We start from the raw sequence: 23,070 nt of genomic DNA on the forward strand, positions 1-23,070 counted from the left end.
TTGATATGTCGGGCTTTCGACAACCTATCTGGAGCCTTCATCACGGCTTTCTTAAGGGCAAGTCTGTAGGTCTTGAGTCGGGAAGTTTAAAAATAGTATATAAATGGTAATTAGCTATTGTAATATGAATCTAGCTATAATTCCTAGTTTTTTAGTACCTATATACCATCTTCTTCCTCTTTTCAATACCTTATCCCACACAAGCTACTTATGTCAAATAGAAATTCAAATATTAAGCACTTTACCTGGTAAATGATTTATTTTTTACACGATTTAAAATTGGATTGACTATAAAAATTATCTAACACAAAAAAGATACCTTAAATCAATAAATAAACTATACAATTTATTAGATTTCTTAAATTAATCAATATTTAATTATTCTACAACGCATAATTGTAATGATGATTACGATGAACACTTCCACTGGAAGAATCTGTAAAAAAATTGTATGTATTAAAATAGGTATTTTTGAAACGTTATTAAGTACAGGGTTGCGAGAAAGTATGGCAACACGGTAATTTCTCGGAAACCGTACGAACGATTTTTATGGATTTTGGTGGGTGAGCGTCTTTTAATACGGCCAATATTATAGTGGTAATTACATTGTTGTCAAATCTTCCGTTTTTCTGGAAATCTAACGAACTTTATTATTTCAAATAGAACACCCTGTATATTTTTTGCGTTTTGGAATTCTTAAGGGATACTGATTATTTTTCATATGATATTCCCTATACCTAAATGCCATAATTTCGGAGTTATTGCTACATTTATTAAAAAAAACTTTTTAAACAATTTATAAAAATCAATTTTTTCGGCCCGGGTAGACATTATTTTAGGTTCATTGGATCATTGTGAACAGAAAAGGTCTTTTGTAAATTTCCTCTAAAGTTAATCGTTTCCGAGTTATAAATAATTTAAAACTGAAAAAAAATCGAAAAATGACGATTTTCTAGGTTTATTTTTGAAACTACGCAGTACCTAAATTCAAGTTCAAGCCTTATTTTATCACCTACCGATAAGCAATTTGGTCATTTTAAAATATTATTTTTTAGTTGTTAACGCCCGTTCTCTCATATGCGCTTCATTAATAATTTAAAAAACAATATTTTAGAATAAAAGATGCCAAAAATTCTTATAGGTATCTGATAGAAGAAGGTTCGATCTTGAATTTAGGTAGTTTGTAATTTCAAAAATTATTTTTTTTCCTTGTGCTAGACATGTGACATATAGTCTGGGCTGATTATCGGAGAATAGGCCATTTTTGGGAAAAGTTATTTACCAGCAATTTTATTGCTGGAATCGAATTATAAGATCCTATATATTAATATTATAGGTATGCAAAGTCCTCAGATAGTGTGCTACTTTTTTTATAAACAAAATGGCGTCCGAAAATCGTGTTTTTTTCAATTATTGCTCTATAACTCCGAAGATTTTAACTTTACAACAAAAACACCCAAATAAAAATTTACTGTGATTAAATTTTGCATAGAGACGTGTTTCTCCCGATCTGATACGACGAAAATTTTCCTCGGAAAATGCGGGTTTTCCCAACAAAATCTTTAATTTTCAAATAAAGTTTTAGATAAGTAATTATCTACCAATAATTAAATAATTTGGTGACTTAAAACCCTTTTTGGTTTAGATTATAGTTCCAGAAGCTGGTGAAAATTAAACGAATATTTTAGCAACAATTCAATTGTTAATTAATCATTTACGGTCGCAATAATATCCAAAATAATTATGATACACTGATCAAACTTTGAAATCTTATAAAGATGAGATGCCTATTTAATATTTTGTCGACAAAATATAATTTTTATTTTTTTGCATAATCTTTAAATGTTAAAAAAAAATAGTTATAAACAAATTAACGTTTCTCAGAAAGTTTTTATTTTATTATAATTTTAAAAAATAGCTAAAATGCGCATTTCAAATATCTTGAAAATGAATGCTTTAAAACTTTTTTGCAACCATTTGCAAAAAAGTTATGAAACAGCAAAATTACATACGATTACTACGGTGTTTATTATTATTTTTAATTCTTTCAAAGCGTAGAAATGAGTTTAAAGTACAAGCTAATTATTTACAAAAAATAACGATTATCAGTTTAATGGTTGTATTTTAATTAAAGATTATAAATATATTTTTTTGTAATTTACACGCGCGAAAGTAGAGTAATACAGTACTGTAGCTAAAATTTTCACTCGGAGCGACGATCAGCCGCGCGACGTACACTTTTAATAAATAATGCATGCTGCGTGTCAGTCGCTTCGAGTGATCATTTTAGCTCCGACTCTGTATCAGGCCTACTTTTGCGCTAAAAATTACAAAAAAAAGTATTTTTAACCTTTGATTAAAATATAACCATTGCACTAATTTTTGACATTCTTTGTGAGTAATTAAATTGTACCATAGACTCACTTTTAAGCTTTGAAACAATTAAAACAAATTATAAATAACGGAGAAAACGTATATTTATTTTGCTGTTTCATAACTTTTTTGCAAATGGTTGGAAAATTTTTTTAAAGCATTCATTTTCAAGACCTATGAAATACACATTTTAAGTATTTTTTAAAATTAGAATATAATAAACAATTTCTGAGAAATGTTAATTTGTTTATAACAATTTTTTTTAAACATTTAAAGATTATGCAAAAATATGAAAAAATTAAATGTTGTCGACAAAATATTAAATAGGCATCACACCTTTATAATCTTTCTAAGTTTGATCAATGTCTCATGATTATTTTGGTTATTATTGCGACTGTAATTTGTTAATTAACAATTGAATTGTTGCTAAAATATTCGTTTCATTTTCACCGGCTTCTGAATTTATAATCTATACCAAGAAAGCTTTTATTTCACCAAGCTATATAATTATTGATAAATAATTACTGGCCCTAAAAAATTATTTGAGAATTCGAGATTTTGTTGGGAAAACCCACATTTTCCGAGGAAAATTTTCGTCGGAGCAAATCGGGAAAAACATGCCTCTATGTAGAATTAAATTGGGGTGAATTTTTATTTGAGTGTTTTTGGTGTAAAGTTAAAATCTTCGAAGTTACAGAGCAATAATTGAAAAAAGTACGATTTGTCGGCGCCATTTTGTTTATAAAAAAAGTAGCACACTATCTGCGGACTTTGCATACCTATATTAATAATAAATAGGATCTTATAATTTGATTCCAGCAATAAAATTGCTGGTAAATAACCTTTCTTTGTACTTTACTAATTAGACCAGCGTATTATAACTTTTTTTTTTCAAAATTTAAAGATTATGCAAAAAAAAGAAAAATTTATATTTTGTCGATAAAATATTAAATAAGCATCTCAACTTTATAATCTTTAAAAGTTTGATCAATGTATCATGATTATTTTGGTTATTATTGCGATCGTAAATTGTTAATTAACAATTGAATTGTTGCTAAAATATTCGTTTAATTTTCACCGGCTTCTGGAATTACAATCTATACCAAGAAAGATTTGATGTAAATAAGTTATTTAATTATTGATTAATAATTACTTACCTAAAACTTTATTTGAAAATTAGAGTTTTTGTTAGGAAAACCCGCATTTTCCGAGGAAAATTTTCGTCAGAGCAAATCGTGAAAAACATATCTCTATGCAGCATTTAATTGCGGTGAATTTTTATTTGAGTGTTTTTGTTGTAAAGTTGAAATCTTCGAAGTTATAGAGCAATAATTGAAAAAAATACGATTTGTCGACGCCATTTTGTTTATAAAAAAAGTAGCACACTATCTGCGGACTTTGCATACCTATATTATTAATGTATAAGATCTTATAATTCGATTCCAGCAATAAAATTGCTGGTAAATAACTTTTCCATGAATTTTGCTAATTAGCCCAGAGTAATATGTCTTCCTTGGACATCGTCATTTTTCGTTTTTTTTTTCAGTTTTAAATTGTTTATAACTCGAAAACGATTAACTTTAGAGAAAAATTACAGAAGACCTTTTTTGTTCCCAATTATCTAAAGAACCTAAAATAATGTCTACCAGGGCCGAAAAAATTGATTTTTATAAATTGTTTAAATTTTTTTTCTTTAATAAATATAGCAATAACTCCGAAATTATGGCATTTAGATATAGGGAATATCATATGAAAAATAATCAGTATTCCCTTGAGGATTCCAAAACTTAAAAAATATACAGGGTGTTCCATTTGAAATAAGAAAGTTCAGTAGATTTCCAGAAAAACGGACGATTTGACAACAATGTAATTACCACTATAATATCGGCCGCATTAGGACACCCCTACCCACCAAAATCTATAAAAATCGTTCTAGCGGTTTCCGAGAAAATAACGTGTTGCCAGACTTTTTCGCAAGCTGTATTAATTTCAAAGAAACTTAAATAATAATCATAACAAAGATAATAAGTGAATAAACAAAAAATCCATTAATTATGTCTCTTTCTCTCTCTCTATTTCTCTCTCCCCTTTTTTTATCTCTAGCTATCTCTCCCGTGCGTTCTCTCTCTTTCGCTTCCCCCGCTCTCTCCTATCGTTGATTGAAATATTCAATCAACGCTCCTATGAAGCTATACAGCCAAATCGAGCCTCCTCTAAACTGTGCCTCCAACCTTACCGATCTCTTCTAGGTTGAAGCTGCCACTTCATCCTCCCACCATCCTCCCTGCATTTTAGTATTTAGGGCTCTTTTCGGCAAACTTTCTCTCCCTTTTTAACTAAAGTTTGTTTAGCAGTAAATGGTTGACTTCAATTACTGCGGTCGTAAATATTATTAAATTTATCTGACTTGGCCCATTGTTAAGACCGGTCCGGAGCGATATGCAGACGAGGTAGACAGAGTTGGTCTTTTGACAATTAACACTGACTAGACGGTACTCCTATAATAAAGCAAAGGATCCACAAAATTTACAATAATTACGACGACAAAAACAAAAAAAACGCATGTAAAATATATTGCTTTGACTTATATATCCGAAATTAATGTTTTCCAATGAGTTTTAAGGCAAGCCGCACACCAAAAAAACATGAAATGAAAAACATGAAACGTGAAACATGTTTTATGAAAATAAAACACTGCTAAACAAAACTCAAAGTCCGCCTACCAATGAAACGAGTGTGATTCATGCTCATGACACATTTTTATTTTCGGAGAATTTCATAAATGACCGGGACGTATATTTGTTTAGCAGTGTATTATTTCCATGAAACGTACTTTACGTTTCATGTTTCTTTGATGTGCGGCCTGCCTAAGATAAATTAAATCTATTTTAATTGCTAAGATTATAGAAAAACAAACATTCGAACATATTTAAATTTTACTTGAAACCAGGCCTTTTATACTATTGAAGTACCAGTACAAGTATTGACCATTGAAGTCAACCATTTACTGCTAAACAAACTTTACATGACCAGCTCATCAAAGTGTCTGAAATTAAACGAATTCTGAGATCTTGTCTCTTTGAACAGTTGGTAGATTTGATGGTTTTACTTGGATTTCCATACTCCGTTTTCGTTAATAGGTCCCAATATCTTCCTTAGGATTCTGTTCCAAAGGCTTCCAGTTTTCTTTTTCGTGTTTTCTCTCATCAACCATGTCTCGCATCCATAACATACTATTTTGGTCTGATAATAGTTTTGTAAACCCTGATTTTCGATCCAATGTGTGTTACACATGGGCGAGTGAAAAATAAGCTTTGTTTCCTTTTACTATTCTTCTTTGAATTTATGGTTCTTCTGCTTAATACAACCTCCAAATTAGTGAAACTTTCTAAAGTTTGAATATCGTCCTCCAATTCAACTGTGAGTCCGTTTCCCTTAGCCCTTGCCTGAACTAGCTTCTTTGTCTTTTGAATATTTATATCTAGTCCGGTCTCTTTTGCCCCTGTTTTCAATTGTGAAATCAGGGGCAAAAAACCGGACTAGAAACAAAATTCCGTCTCTTCCATTCTGCGAGACATGATGCTGACGTCATCGGCACAGGCGGCAATTTGTATTGATTTCGAGATTAGCTATATTCAAATGTTTTATCAAATATTTATTCGAGAGTCAGGTTGAACAGATTGAATTTTCTGTACACTCTATATACGTGTTATTTATTAGTTTGTATAATTGTCTATGTAAAGTCTTCCCTTCATACTTAAAAATTTTTGTCGGAGCCTGCAGCTTTTGTGTTCTTAATGACTTGAGTTTGTTTATTACGTTGTCGAGGAAACTCTCATTAATGTTACCGAATTTACCACTTACATATATAATAAACCTGAAGTTAATTGAAAAATATGTGTTACAAATATTACAGTTTTAAAGGTTTTATGGCCGGTTTCACCAACGGTGAATAGCAGTCTATTTGATGAATAAAGATATTCGATGGTGTATGGTTTGAAATCAACATATCGGTTTGAAATCAACATATCGAGTTTGTGAATTTTTTTCGAAGCTATGGTACAATTATTTTATTTTTAAATTAAATAAACATATTAAGTACAAAATGAATAAAAATAAATTTCGACCACGAGTCAGGATTCTGTTAACCGAGATACGATAGTACCAAGCGGCGCCGCTAGGAGGAGCACTCCAACAATGCGTCTCAGAATACTTTAACGAAACGTGGTCATTTTGTACTCTAAACCGAGTAAGGTATGAAAAAGAAAAGAAAATAATCGCTTAACGAAACGTGGTCATTTTGTACTCTAAACCGAGTAAGGTATGAAAAAGAAAAGAAAATAATCGTTTAACGAAACGTGGTCATTTTGTACTCTAAACCGAGTAAGGTATGAAAAAGAAAAATCGATTATTTTCTTTTCTTTTTCATACCTTACTCGGTTTAGAGTACAAAATGACCACGTTTCGTTAAACGATTATTTTCTTTTTCATACCTTACTCGGTTTAGAGTACAAAATGACCACGTTTCGTTAAAGTATTCTGAGACGCATTGTTGGAGTGCTCCTCCTAGCGGCGCCGCTTGGTACTATCGTATCTCGGTTAACAGAATCCTGACTCGTGGTCGAAATTTATTTTTATTCATTTTGTCATTCCCCGTTAGAGGACAGTCTAACCACACTCTGCTGCAGATATTTTAATATATGCAGTTCTTCTTCGTTTCGAGATGATTCAATTCAGTCTACTATAGCCTCTTTGATAAGGGGTAGAGACCCCGAAACACGGTGTCAGAGGATGGCAAGAGACTCGAATTGAATCAAAACGAAAACGATTATTTTCTTTTCATATTAAGTACAATTCAAAGAATATTTTGAAAAAAATTAAATCCAAAATATTGAAAAGCTATTGGTGACAAATTTTGACAGGAAGCTCACAAAAAATGGATTTTGCGGTGGACATCAGAACTCGTCACTAGATCATACGAAACAAAAAATTCAAAAAGATTTAATTAGCTTATGAGTTTCACCAGGTCACAACGTCGAGTTTTTTATCTTTAATGATTTTTGAATTTTTGGTATCACTCAGAAATCAAAAAAATGAAATTTTTGGTAAAAATGTGAAAATCAACAGATTTATTATCGTTGAACAAAAAATAAGCAAAAAAGAAAAATATCTCGACGTTGTTACCTCATGAAATGTCTCAAGAAAATCTGTGCAAAATATAAGTAGATCGGCCGAGTAGTTTTTCAGTTACAATGTCCACCGCATTTGAAAAAGCAGTTTTGAGAAAAAACAATGCGTTTAAAATTTTGACAACTGCATCTTCATCTTCTTATTTGTCTGCCAAATCGTAAAGTAATGCACATTGGAATATGTTTTTGAATCGAGGAGTAATCTACAAAAGAGAAGGCGAACAGTTGTTTAACGTTTCTCACTATGCTCGAGCGTGCTGGCGCGAAGTCGCGGCAAAGCGAGTCGAAGGTAGAGATATTCAACACGCTGTATCTCTGGTAATTTTACTCCGATTATTTTGAAATTTTCAGAGAGTATTCTTGAAAGTATGCACTTTTATTTGAAATAATAAAAAAATGAAATATTTCAAATTATACCCCCCCCCCTAACTCATTTACATACCCATTTGATTTTAGATTTATTTATTTCAATTTACGCCGTTATTAATCAAAATTCAGAGTTGGCGCACTGATATGAAATGATTGTAATTTCGAGACGAATCTATTCATGTAAATTTTATTTCATCTGAGTGACATTATATTATATTCGACCAATAACTATTCACCGATTTATTTGTTGTTGGTGAAACCGGCCCTTAGACATTTACTTTAACCTTACCTAGTGCTCCTAAGGGATTTCCTAAAAGAGGAGGAGGTTTTGTTGGCGGCAAAGGCGGCACAGAGTACTGCGCGTAAGAGTGAACTTGCATGGGAGAATCGGCCAAAGTCGATTGCGGCATCATTAGCATATTAACAGGCGGCGTCCTAAACATAGTGTTTTGATTGACGATATTTGAAACGTAAGGCGGGTGGCTAGGGAGAGGCGGTGCCTTAATACGGGGAGGAAACAAGTGAGGTGGAGGTGATCCGGGTGGAGGAGACGGTGGAGGTAAGTTGTCTTCGTCGCTTTCCTCGGTTTGATCAGTCGGTTTAATTATTTTTACCTGAAAAGAAAATTTCCTTTAGACTGTATCACAACATAGAAAAGTAAAACAAATACCGATATATGCCATAACGACCACGAAAAATCGTAATTTGTTGGTGTCATCACGGAGAACTACACTGCGCGTCAGAGAAAACGGGCCGCCCACAAAATGTATCATTTCTGATGTCTCGAATTTAATAAACCTGTTGTCCGGTTTAAGTGATTTTTTAAATACGTTATAACCTTATTCTTTAACAATATCGCTGTAATAATATTCTTGCTAGACAGGTAAATTGTCATTGTATACCGGGTGTACCAATCAAACTGTGTTTTTTTCTCAAAGTCAACCACACCCTTGGAACATTCTGGCATTTATAAAATACTGAAATTAAAAGCCAACTATAGCCTAAGGTTTTCTTAGCATTCTGTTTTTTGAACAGCGAATTATTTGAATTACCGAATTATCCGTATGCGCGCTAATCTTATATATAAAAATCAATTGCTGTTCGTTAGTCTCACTAAAACTCGAGAATGGCTGGACCGATTTGGCTAATTTTGATGTTGAATTATTTGTGGAAGTTCAGGGAGGGTTTATATGGTTTTATATCGTCATTTTAGTAGCCACCAAAAATTTTACATCTATATGTATGAAATGCTCTTTTTACAGTGTTTGTTGCGATACTCCTACGAAACGACTCGACCGATTTTTATGAAATTTGGCAGATATATTCGACCGGTCTGGAGTAGGTTGCTATCTATATTTCATACCCGTACGTCATAAGGGGCCATGAGGCCATAACTCTCACAATAATGACGTGAAAAATACGAAATTAAGTAGGTCTACTCCTTGCTGAATTCCGAAATACAATATTTTAAGCCGTAGAAATATTCTGAGGACATAAGAAAAACAAGCAACAAATTTCATCGAAGAAAAGTGCAACTGTTTAATTTTTGGACTTAAATTAAGCAAAATATGAATTTTTTAATTTTTCGAAACTTCCAAAAAATATCTCTAAACCGAACTTTTCGGACGAACCGCAAGCAGGAGAAAAGTTCTGAGCACACGAAAAGAAAAAGCAGCAAATTATAAAATTTTATTTAATTTTAATTAAATTTGTTTAATTTTATTTAATTTATGTATGTTATTTATTTTCGTTTATTTTATTTTATTTCATTTTTAATTCCATTTATTTTTTTAATTTTATTTCATTTTATTAAATTTTGTTTATTTGTATTAGATTCTATTTACTTTTATTTAATTTTATTATTTTTGTAATTTATTTATTATTTTATTCATTTATATATAATTCAGTTATTTATAATTTTATTCAATTTTATGAATTTTTTTAATATTACTTCATTATATTTAATGATATTTAATTTTAATTGTATTTAATTTTGATTAATCAACATGTATATAGTCAGACACAACTGAACCCAATTATAAATACAGGGTTGTTTTGAATGTAGATAAAATAAAGCTGTTATATTCATTATAAGATAAACAAAATTAAGATTGTAACCGTTGCACTGCAAACTTTATTTTTTGAAGTTATACTTCTTTAGGCGCGATTGAGATTGAGAGTGAATTTATATTGATCTGCGCGCATGCGCACACCGACAGTATGGTATTAGTCGTTTTACGGGCTCTGATTGGGTGTTGAAATGATCTGTCAATAATAAATAATTGTTCAATATGAAGGTAAACAAATGTATAATATATTAGTTTTATTGTTGTGAGGACAGAAACAAAAAAGTTTATAATTGTAAATGTATCATAGGTACCTACCTATTTGAACCTACCAAAATACATAGTATGTAATACTTTTATTTACATAATTTGATTACCATCAAAATTTCTATCAATGTTCACCTAATATATTGTTTTCTTACTCTATGTTTTGTTGTATTTTTTCAATTCTAAATCATTTCAATTCAAAATCAAAATAATTTAATTTAATTCAAAAATGTCAAAAGCTTAATTCGTTTAGTTAGTCGATCTTCGCACATAATGATACATTGCCTCCGTGGCGAAGCGTTTAAGGCGAATGATCCCCAATATACCAACCGCGCTGATAGCTGGTTCGAATCCCAATAAAAACTTTTATTTTTTTATTTTTTTTTATACATTTTATGATTGTAAGTATATTTATTATTTAATTTTATTTTCAGAAAATACGTATTTAGTTAAAAAATTTTCCGACAATTAATGTTCAGAAATCATTTGTGGCATTTTTAATGTGTTTGTGTATGTTTTATTCTTTTATTATTTTAATTTTTGGCACTGTTTTAATAAAAATGTTTGAGAAGTAGTAAGTATAAATTAGTTTAATATTTAAATAAAAAGTATATTAATTTCGTTTAAATCATATAATAGAAGTATAACTTCTTACGTGCGTACAAAGTACACACACATTCTTTTTTACTTCTAACTAAACTTTATTACTTGAAACATCATGTGTAATTAATTAAAAATAATAATAAAACCTCATTTACATCGAGCATTTTTTGTTTATTAATTACGAATTCCGTTTGTTTATTTTAAGTTTATTGTATACAAAAGTTTGTTTTTATCTATTGAGGCAGTACGAAGTCTGCCGGGTCAGCTAGTGGAAAATATAAAATTCTTAATTGCATGTCAAAAAATGCGCAATAACTATCTCTTAAAACCTACCAAATTTCATTTGTATATCTCAACCGGTTTTAGAGCAATAAATAAATCGTCAGTTTGTAAGAAAAAATTCATTATCCTGTACCTCGGAAACGAAGCATTTGCAGACATAATTTGTTTATAAAGCAAACTTTCATTATTTTTTCATGCAGAATTACCCCTTAAAGTTTGTCGCACTTATTTAGAAACACCCTGTATTGATGAAGACTATGGTTAGTTGTTAAATTACCTAACTTTTTTATTATCCAACATAAGCGAATGAATAAAAAAACAGAGTGTTAAGAAAACCTGAGGCTATAGTAGGCTTTTAATTTCAGCATTTTATAAATGCCAGAATATTCCACAGGGTGTGGTGAACTTTGAGAAAATATCACAGTTTGATTGGTACAACCGGTATACAATGACCATTTACCTAATGTTGTTCTGAAGCTATTTCCTTGTGGCATTTTTATGATTAATTATTTATATGGGAAATAAGCCACAATTAACATGAAATAAATAATTTTATTAACGTTTCGACGCCCAAATCGGGTGCCGTTGTCAAAATACAAAATATTACTAAAATAAACAAAAGAGTTGTTGTTAAGCAAAAAAATTCTTCTAATAATTTATTTAATCTCACTCATTTATATTGGCAATTCAGACATATATTATACATTTTAAAGTAGAAGACTTTAAAATGATATTGCCAATATTTATGAGTTGCGTTCCTGGGACGACTTACTGAAAGATAGTTCATTCGATTACATGAAATCAACCCCAACTCAAGAATATCCGTCATAAAAAATTATAGCATGTGATCTGTCTTTAAAAAGACAACCAAATGCAACGACAGTAAAATTCTCGCGTTAGAGACTTCATAGTAAATCACAAAAGAAAACCAGAAAAAAAAAAAAAAAAAAAAAAAAAAACCCTGCGATACTATCCCGACATCGTAAGTATTTAGTCTTACATTAATTTACTCTCAAAAAATAATACCAAATTCTGACTTGTAACATGTTTAAATTATAAATAATATTAATAATACTAGATATATAAGTAATACTAAAATATAAAATATGTACTAGCTCGATATTATTGACTTACTAATCTTGGTATTTTCTTTCTATTGACTTCCTCTTTCAGTATGGGTAACCACATCCTACTGCATTCTACCGAGGAATTTGCGACACAATTGGTTTCATTTAGCATAATTAGAGCCGCTTCTTTGATTTTTCTCTTTTTACTATCTGATTCTTTCAGGACTATACTTGAATCTCTCCACTGAACTCTATGTTCATTATCCCATGCGTGTTGACATATTTGAGATCTCTCAAATTCTCTATTTTTAATATAAGATTGATGTTCACTTATTCTAACGTCTAATGGTCTTGATGTCTCACCTAAATAAAATTGTTCGCATTCACAAGGTATTTTATAAATGCAATTCTTTGTTCTTTCTTGATCATTGTTAGGTTTAGTTTTAGATAGAATAGATCTCAATGTGTTTGTTGTTTTGAATGTTGTTGAAATGTTGAATTTATTTCCTATTGTTTTAAGTTTCTCGGATAGTCCTTTTATATATGGTATTGATATTTTCCTCGTATTATTGAATATTATTTTATAGATCAGAATTGTTGGATACGTTCCTGAATATTATAAACGATCAAGAAGAGACAATAAAATTTACAATGGAAAAGGAATACAATAACAGCCTACCTTTCCTCGATGTTTTGATCTCAAAGAAGGATATTGGATATGAGACTCAAGTGTATAGAAAACCAACACACACCAACAGATATCTCAATTACAAGTCAAATCACAACATCAACGTTAAAAAGGGAATCATTAAATCCTTATATGATAGAGCCAAAATTACTTGTTCTAACGAAAATTACTTTTTAGCAGAAAAACAATTGTTAACATCTGTTTTATTAAAAAATGATTATCCTTTATCGTTTATAAATAAGGAATTGTCAAGATTGGATCGAATGGAACAGAACAACTTAGAACGGGATCCTACAACATTCACCAGAAATAATACGAGGAAAATATCAATACCATATATAAAAGGACTATCCGAGAAACTTAAAACAATAGGAAATAAATTCAACATTTCAACAACATTCAAAACAACAAACACATTGAGATCTATTCTATCTAAAACTAAACCTAACAATGATCAAGAAAGAACAAAGAATTGCATTTATAAAATACCTTGTGAATGCGAACAATTTTATTTAGGTGAGACATCAAGACCATTAGACGTTAGAATAAGTGAACATCAATCTTATATTAAAAATAGAGAATTTGAGAGATCTCAAATATGTCAACACGCATGGGATAATGAACATAGAGTTCAGTGGAGAGATTCAAGTATAGTCCTGAAAGAATCAGATAGTAAAAAGAGAAAAATCAAAGAAGCGGCTCTAATTATGCTAAATGAAACCAATTGTGTCGCAAATTCCTCGGTAGAATGCAGTAGGATGTGGTTACCCATACTGAAAGAGGAAGTCAATAGAAAGAAAATACCAAGATTAGTAAGTCAATAATATCGAGCTAGTACATATTTTATATTTTAGTATTACTTATATATCTAGTATTATTAATATTATTTATAATTTAAACATGTTACAAGTCAGAATTTGGTATTATTTTTTGAGAGTAAATTAATGTAAGACTAAATACTTACGATGTCGGGATAGTATCGCAGGGTTTTTTTCCTGGTTTTCCCTTGTGATTTACTATGAAGTCTCTAACGCGAGAATTTTACTGTCGTTGCATTTGGTTGTCTTTTTAAAGACAGATCACATGCTATAATTTTTTATGACGGATATTCTCGAGTTGGGGTTGATTTCATGTAATCGAATGAACTATCTTTCAGTAAGTCGTCCCAGGAACGCAACTCATAAATATTGGCAATATCATTTTAAAGTCTTCTACTTTAAAATGTATAATATATGTCTGAATTGCCAATATAAATGAGTGAGATTAAATAAATTATTAGAAGAATTTTTTTGCTTAACAACAACTCTTTTGTTTATTTTAGTAATATTTTGTATTTTGTCGAAACGTTAATAAAATTATTTATTTCATTTTAATTGTGGCTTATTTCCCATATAAATAATTGACCATTTACCTATCTAGCAATAATATTACAGCGATATTGTTAAAAAAATAAGGCTATAACATATTATCACTTAAATCGGACAACAGGTTTAGGGTTTAGGAAATTTGAGACAAGATCAAATAAAAATTCACCGTAATTAAATTCTGCATAGAGACGTGTTTTTCCCGATTTACTTCGCCGAAAATTTTCCCCGGAAAATTCGGGTTTTTCCAACAAAACCTTTAATTTTCAACTAAAATTTTAGGTAAGTAATTTTTTATCAATAATTAAATAACGAGGTAATATAAAAGCTCTTCTTGTATAGATTATAATTCCAGAAGTATAGATGGAAATTGAATGAACAATTTAGCAACAATGGAATTGTTAATTAAAAATTTACGGTTGCTATTATAATAAACACAATAATTATGATAATATGATAACCACATAAGAATAACTATAATTTTTGTATAAAAAGACACTGTACCTATCTAATGTACTTTACATAATTGAAATTTTACTGTTTAAGCGATCTCAGGAATACTTTAAAATTATAAACAATTTTTGGCTTATAAACAAATAGAATATCTCGAGAAATATTAAATTAAATTAAAATGAAAACGGTATTAAAAAAAAACGGCAGGACGCTTCTTTTAAAAGAAAAAACGTTTAATTGTGATGAGTGGTTCCTGAGATACGACCGGTCAAAGTTGACCGGCATTTACGGCAAAGATATAAACAATAGGATCATAATTTTCGAACCATCACCTTTTTTATTTCGGTATTATTTCTCCACACCAATTTTCATATCTTTAAAATTCTCATAACATATATTATTATAATAAAAACTATCGATATTACGAGTGAAAATTGCCAAAAATAGTCAAATTCCAATCAAAATGAAGGTTGGAGAAAATGTAATCTCAAAGTTCAAAATCGGTATACGATAAAAAAATGCATTTTCTCGGCTTCCCATGGAGCAATTTTCTTAATTCTTTTTTTGTTCCCAAGTAACTCGAGTAGAGCCATCTAACTAATGTATTATTAAATGTCAAAGTTTCTTTTGTTTTGTTAGAATAAATTACTTTATTTATTATAACAAAATTTTTTAATTTGTTTAAATAAAGATTGTTTAAATAATTATACAGCTTTCAAATGAGAATATTTGTGTTTTTAACGTTACATAAAAAGTACACTTGTAGTAAGTTTATCTAAAAAAACTCTACAACTGGAAAAAATATGTAGTTTTCTTTTCTTATAAATAAATTAATCTATTATAACAAAACAAAAGCAAGTTTGACATATAATAATGTGTTAGTTAGATAATTCTACTCGAGTTACTTAGGAACAAAAAAAGAATGAAGAAAATTGCTCCATGCGAAGTCGAGAAAATGCATTTTTTTTAACGTATACCGATTTTGAACTTTGAGATTACATATTCTCCAACCTAATTTTTGATTGAAATTTTGCTATTTTTCACTCGTAATATCGATAGTTTTTATTATAATAATATATGTTATGGAGTATTTTAAAGACATGAAAATTGGTGTGGAGAAAGAGGACAAAAATAAAAAGGTGATGGTTCGAAAATTATGATCCTATTGTTTATATCTTTGCCGTAAATGCCGGTCAACTTTGACCGTTTGTATCTCAGGAACCACTCATCACAATTAAACGTTTTTTCTTTTTAAAGAAGCGTCCTGCCGCTAATATTTCCCGAGATATTCTATTTGTTTATAAGCCAAAAAATTGTTAATAATTTTAAAATATTCCTGAGGCCGCTTAAATAGTCCAATTTCAATTCTGTAAAGTACATTAGATAGGTACAGTGTCTTTTTATACAAAAATCATAGTTATTTTTATGTATCATAATTATTGTTGTTCTGAAGCTATTATCTTATGGCATTTTTGTAATTAACTAGTTTTGATGGGAAATAAGCCACAATTTTACTAACATTTCGACGTCCAAATCGGATGCCGTTGTCAAAATACAAAACATGGTAATTTTTTTTGTATTTTGACAACGGCATCCGATTTGGACGTCGAAACGTTAATAAAATCATTTTTTTAGTAAAATTGTGGCTTATTTCCCATCAAAACTAGTTAATTGTGGTTATTATAGCGACCGTAAATTTTTAACAATTCAATTGTTGCTAAACTATTCATTCAATTTCCATCGGCTTCTGGAATTATAATCTATACCAAAAGAGCTTTTATATTACCAAGTTATTTTATTATTGATAAACAATTACTTATCAAAAATTTTAGTTGAAAATTAAAAAATTTGTTGGAAAAACCCGCATTTTTTGGGGAAAATTATCGTCCAAGTAAATCGGAAAAAACACGTCTCTATGTAGAATTAAATTACGGTGAATTTTTATTTGGGATTTAAAAAATTATAAGATTTGATTCCAGCAATAAAATTGCTGCTAAATAACTTTTCCTTGTATTTTGCTAATTAGCGCAGAGTAATAATAAATATACAAACCTTAACTTTCTTCTTATTATGCTTTAACCGCATTTTGGTTTTAGTGTATCTTTTTTCCTTTGGCAGTACTTTAGTAGACAGAGAAGCTGTCAATTCTTCTCCTGCAGAGGGCGAGGTTCCTTCACCGGGTCTAACACCGTCAGCAAACTGGACTACTTTTCGCTTCGATTTTGACGACCTAAACAAATATATGTGAGGATTGTCACTTATTACACATGGATGCCGCATTACCTTATGCCTCTCACAAGAATACTTTTATTCAACGAATCCTTGGAACTTCCGGAAAGATGGATCGGTGGCCATTGTGCTGGCAATTCATCCATTCCGGAATCTTTGATGTCTTGACTATCTACTTCCAGCTGAAGAGCTTTCTGGAAAAAGATTAAAAGAATAAAACTCATTACGAATTTTTTTTGATACACTGCATTTTTACAATCTACTCTAAACACAAAGTAATAAGTAAATAGTCTGAAAGTAAATTAACGTAGTTAGGTACCATCCAGTGACGGTTCTCTAAGTATTATTCTTTATTGTGGTAGGTCGACTGGCCATATTCTTTTTAGTCTTCTTTCAGTAAGTGGTTGGGTGAATAAATTATTTATCAAGTCGTTGGTGTGGTCAGTGGTGCGATTTTGATATTTTATTGAACGATTTTTTATTAAGTCCTTGATTAGTGAGATGTCCAGATCATTGAGTGTCTGGTTGGATACATACCATGGAGCTTTACTTATCATACGGAGAATTTTGGATTGGAATGTTTGGAGTATCTTCGTATTTGAAGGTTTACTGCAGCCCCATAGTTCTATTCCGTAAGACCAAACTGGTATAAGTATAGCTTTGTACAGAAGCAGTTTATTTTCAAGAGATAACTGAGACTTCTTGTTAAATAGCCAGTTCATATTTTTTAGTTTAAGATTTAATTGTTTACGTTTAATTTTAATGTGCGTTTTCCATATGAGTTTTTCATCCAGATGCAATCCTAAGTATTTGACAACTACTGGCTTGATGGGAATCGGAGTACTATTTATAGAAACTTGAGGACATGTAGATTTTCTGGTTGTAAAAGTAGTTTGTACTGATTTGCTGGCATTAACATTTATTTTCCATCGCTTGAGCCAGTTTTGTAATTGGTCTAAATGATTTTGAACTTTTTGTGATGCTACATTAGGGTCGACATCCACTGCTAAGATTCCCGTATCATCGGCAAAAGTAGCTAATAAGGTATCATTTCTGGTTGGAACGTCGGCTGTAAATATCAGATAGAGAAATGGGCCGAGAACGCTACCCTGTGGTACGCCAGATTGGATGATGTGGTAATTTGAGAAGTTGTCTTCAATTTTGACTTGGAAATATCGGTCAGTCAGATACGATTTTAGAATAAAGTATAGTTGGTCTGTCATGTGTAATTTTAGTTTATAGAGGAGACCTTGATGCCATACCCTATCAAATGCCTGTTGTATATCGAGAAACACTCCAGCGCAAAACTTTTTTTTCTTCAAGAGTTGTTTTAATTATATTTACTATTCTGTGGCATTGTTGTATTCACTCATTACGAAATGAGTGAAAAATAATTTCGACCACGAATCAAGTAATCTGTTAACCGAGGTACACAGTACCAAGCGGCGCCGCTAGGAGAACACTCCAATAATGCGTCGCAGATTACTTATATGAAACGTGTTCATTTTGTACTCTAATACAGAGTATGGTATGACGAGAAAGAAAATAATCGTTTCGTTTTGATTCAATTCGAGTCTCTTGCGATCCTCTGACACCTGATGTTTCGGAATCTATTCCTTGTCAAAGAGACTTTGCAAGAAGACTGAATTGGACCATAACGAAACGAAGAAGATGGTGTAAATATCAAAATATTTGCACCGGAGTATGGTTAGACTGTCCTCTAACGGGGAACGATGAAATGAGTGAAAAATAATTTCGACCACGAATCACGTAATCTGTTAACGTGGCGGCGCCGCTAGGAGAACACTCCAATAATGCGTTGCAGATTACTTATATGGAACGTGGTCATTTTGTACTCTAATACAGAGTATGACAAAAAGAAAATAATCGTTTCGTTTTGATTCAATTCGAGTCTCTTGCCATCCTCTGACACCTGATGTTTCAGAATCTATTCCTTGTCAAAGAGGCTTTGCAAGAAGACTGAATTGGGCCATAACGAAACGAAGATGGTGTAAATATTAAAATATTTGCACCGGAGTATGGTTAGACTGTCCTCTAACGGGGAACGATGAAATGAGTGAAAAATAATTTCGACCACGAATCAAGTAATCTGTTAACCGAGGTACACAGTACCAAGCGGCGCCGCTAGGAGAACACTCCAATAATGCGTCGCAGATTACTTATATAAAACGTGGTCATTTTGTACTCTAATACAGAGTATGGTATGACAAGAAAGAAAATAATCGTTTCGTTTTGATTCAATTCGAGTCTTTAGCCATCTCCTCTGACACCTGCTGTTTCAGAATCTATTCCTTGTCAAAGAGGCTTTGCAAGAAAACTGAACTGGGCCATAACGAAACGAAGAAGATGGTGTAAATATTAAAATATTTGCACCGGAGTATGGTTAGACTGTCCTCTAACGGGGAACGATGAAATGAGTGAAAAATAATTTCGACCACGAATCAAGTAATCTGGTAACCGAGGTACACAGTACCAAGCGGCGCCGCTAGGAGAACACTCCAATAATGCGTCGCAGATTACTTATATGAACCGTGGTCATTTTGTACTCTAATACAGAGTATGGTATGACAAGAAAGAAAATAATCGTTTCGTTTGAATAGTTCGAATTTCTTTAGTTGCGGTGTGCACTCTATTATCATGATTTCGTCCATAAAGATGTTGAAGAGGGTTGGGCTCATGACACCTCCTTGCCTTAGTCCTTCAGTTGTTTCGAATTCTGTTGATTTCATGTTTTTATGTATTATGTAGTTCCTATTTCTCTTATAAAGACTTTTGATGATTTCAACTAGTTTGTCGTCAACCCCTCTTCTTATCAAGCTGTCCCACACCGTTTGTCGTTTCACGCTGTCGAATGCCTTTTCCAGGTCTATAAAGGCCATATATGCTTTCTTTTTAGACAGTAACGTTTTTTTCAATTATTCATTTTAAATTCATGGTCAATTATTAGTAATGAACAAATGCTGCTGCTAATTGATATATTAAAAGTAATAATTACCTTAATCATATTTTCCGTTTTTTGCTTCATTTTAATCTGCCTTCGCTTCTCCTTTTCTCTTCTTCTATTTTCTTTTTCTTGTCGTCTCTCCTCCCTTTCTTTTCTTCTCTTGTCCCTCTCCGTTCTTCTTTCGGCGATCTTCTGCTTCATTGTCGTTTCTGCAGATGGTTTTTCTATTGGAATAGGAAGCGAAGCTTTAATATCAATTTCTTCCTTCTTCGAAGAAGGCGGAAGTGGTGGTAAATCAGGCAGTACTTCGGCAGGAACAATTTGCAGCATATTACCCACCTGAAAAATATAAATTTAAAAATTAAAAATATAGAAGTACGCTTAGAAAATTTATTTATTATATGCCATACTCCAAATTATTTAATTTTACGTAATTTTATTTAATTAACACCAATAGATCTACAGGGTGATTGATTAGTGGGGTAAAGCTCAATAGCTCCGCTATAGTAATAGATAGCAATAAAAGTTAATAACAAAAATTTTAACCACCTTTGAGCTTCACATTACAAAATTAGTTAGAATGTTACAGGGTGTTCGATAACACAGAGGCAGACCAAACTTATGTTTTTTTAAATGGAACACCCTATATTTTATTTTATATTCGAAATTCTGTTAACTTCTCCATCACAAAAATATAAAGGTTTGTTATGTTATACAGGGTATTTACAAAGTTATAACCAATTTTGTATGAAAATCGTAACAAGTTCAACTCCCTGTATAAATAAAAATAAGCACAACAGCAATGGTTTATTCATGCCATATTTTTTTATTTATTGTCAAAATGTTCAGTAATAATTATTGACATTGCTAATTTTCTTTATATCAAATACAGGGTGAGTCAAAACGCAAGCACATTATTTTCTCAGTAATGTTAAATGGAACACCCTATATTTTATATCATTATTGAAAAGTAACATTACCGTACTTTAATTTTTATATAACATTCCCTATTTCTCCTAATTTCTTAGTTTTCGAGATATTTTCATTTTTCAGAGCAAATTATTTAGGTGTCTAAATTTATCTAAATTTTAAGCCATGAATGAATTGACAATTGACTATTACTGATTATCAATCCGGTAATCAATGTAACAATCTAACAAATAAATAAATAAAAATAATTTATTAGTAATACATTTTACAAAAAAAACACAACCACAACATGCAACATTTTTGAAACAATTAAAAACTACTTTTGTATGTAAATGTAACAATGTAACAAATAAAGAACGAAACATAATTTATCAGTAATACATTTTGCAAAAAACATGTTTGAAAAAATTAGACGCTACTTTTAATAAAATATTTTTAATATTTAATTACATAAGGTGTTCAAAATTACCTCCTAACACATTTATGCACGCCTAAAAACGATCATTGAATGAGCTACTTACCTACGAAGCATTTGTAAAGTAACACATCGAAACACACTTTGTATTCTATTTTTCATCTCATTCCTTGTTGTTGGAGGTATTTTATAAACTTCATTATTAACGTAACCCCAAAAAAATCAGTCCAGTTTATTAAATTCTGGTGATTTGGGTGGCCACGCTACTGGTCCATTGAAAAATGAAAATATCTCGAAAACTAATAAATTTAGACATAGGGAATGTTATCTAAAAATTAAAGTACGGTAATGGTACTTTTCAATAGTGATATAAAATACAGGGTGTTCCATTTAAAATTACTGAGAAAATAATGTACTTGCGTTTTGACTCACCCTGTATTTGATATAAAGAAAATTAGCAATATCAATCATTCTTGAAAATTTTGACAATACGTAAAAAAATATGGCATTGACAAACCATTGCTGTTTTGCTTATTTTTATTTATACAGGGAGTTGAACTTGTTACGATTTTCATATAAAATTGGTTATAACTTTGTAAATACCCTGTATAACATAACAAACCGTGATATTTTTGTGATGGAGAAGTTAACAGGATTTCGAATTTAAAATAAAATATAGGGTGTTCCATTTAAAAAAACATAAGTTTGGTCTGCCACTGTGTTATCGAACACCCTGTAACATTCTAACTAATTTTGTAATGTGAAGCTCAAAGGTGGCTAAAATTTTTGTTATTAACTTTTAATGCTATCTATTACTATAGCGGATCTATTGAGCTTTACCCCACTAATCAATCACCCTGTATATCTAGTTTTACAATCTATATTCGGAATCTATATTTTTCAGAAAAACTGAACAACTCAACCCCTACAGTATTAAAACCACCCCGAAGCCAGTAAAGAACTGAAAATTCGGAATCTATAATTTAGTTTTAGTCTTAGTATAAAAACATGTGCCGCTCTATTTTTATTTCGAAAAACTGAACAATGAAGCCACCCCGAAGCCAACCAATAATTTAAAATTCGGAATTTATACCTGAAATCATCCTGAAACCAGTCAAACAATATACGGGTGTCCCCGAAAATAGTGCGTTCCTTTAAGGTGTGGATATAATACACAATTTAGAACAAAAAAGTCCTATAACATTTTTTCCTGAAGTTAACCGTTTCGAAAAAAAAAAAATTACATTGTTCTCCATAGGAGTGAATTTTTATTTTCATTAATGTAAACGAGCTTGTTTATTTACTATTTGAGGTGTGATTTAGGGTTATTGACACCCCTAGATGTACAGCTGGTTCCAAAAAAACTGATACGACTATTAAAGCGTATATTGTAGAAAATTGAGCAGTGTACTTTCTTCTTCTTCTTCTTTTTGTTTTTGGTCTCGCTGCAAGGCAATTACCAGCACGATTTATAGGCGATCTTGATGTAGTCTGGCTCTGAGCCATATCAAAATCGCTGACTATGTTCTTGTAAAAAGCTTTTGATGAGGTGTGATATAATGAATATGAGTTTAATTATATTTAATTTATTATATTTTGATGGATAAATACTTATTATTTACATACTGTCACTGTCACTGCCAAATCTTAAAATTTGTCAGATAACTTCAACCTCAAAAAATGGCTGTTTGTTTGTTTATTTTACTATTTGTCTGTCATAATAAATATAATATAATGTCAGACCAATCATACACTGATCAAAATAATCAAATCTTACTAAGAGTCGTATCAGTTTTTTTAGGAACCAGCT

General features: G+C 30.9%; 1 protein-coding gene across 2 annotated transcripts in view; it reads right to left on the reverse strand.

The window, feature by feature from the left end:
• Positions 1 to 240: 240 nt before the first annotated feature.
• LOC114343366 (titin) overlaps positions 241 to 23,070 on the reverse strand; it is a 92,448-nt gene continuing 69,618 nt past the window's right edge. For both annotated transcript variants that reach the window (XM_028294186.2, XM_028294192.2), the window contains exons 9-13: positions 19,967 to 20,254; positions 17,005 to 17,144; positions 16,774 to 16,951; positions 8,221 to 8,545; positions 241 to 436 (exon numbers count right to left, since the gene is read on the reverse strand). In XM_028294186.2, the coding sequence (XP_028149987.2) occupies positions 384 to 436; positions 8,221 to 8,545; positions 16,774 to 16,951; positions 17,005 to 17,144; positions 19,967 to 20,254 (984 nt within the window). In that variant the 3' untranslated portion in view covers positions 241 to 383. The remainder of the gene's footprint in view (positions 437 to 8,220; positions 8,546 to 16,773; positions 16,952 to 17,004; positions 17,145 to 19,966; positions 20,255 to 23,070) is intronic.

The sequence above is a fragment of the Diabrotica virgifera genome, chromosome 5 (assembly GCF_917563875.1).
Source record: "Diabrotica virgifera virgifera chromosome 5, PGI_DIABVI_V3a".
Classification (NCBI taxonomy): domain Eukaryota; kingdom Metazoa; phylum Arthropoda; class Insecta; order Coleoptera; family Chrysomelidae; genus Diabrotica; species Diabrotica virgifera.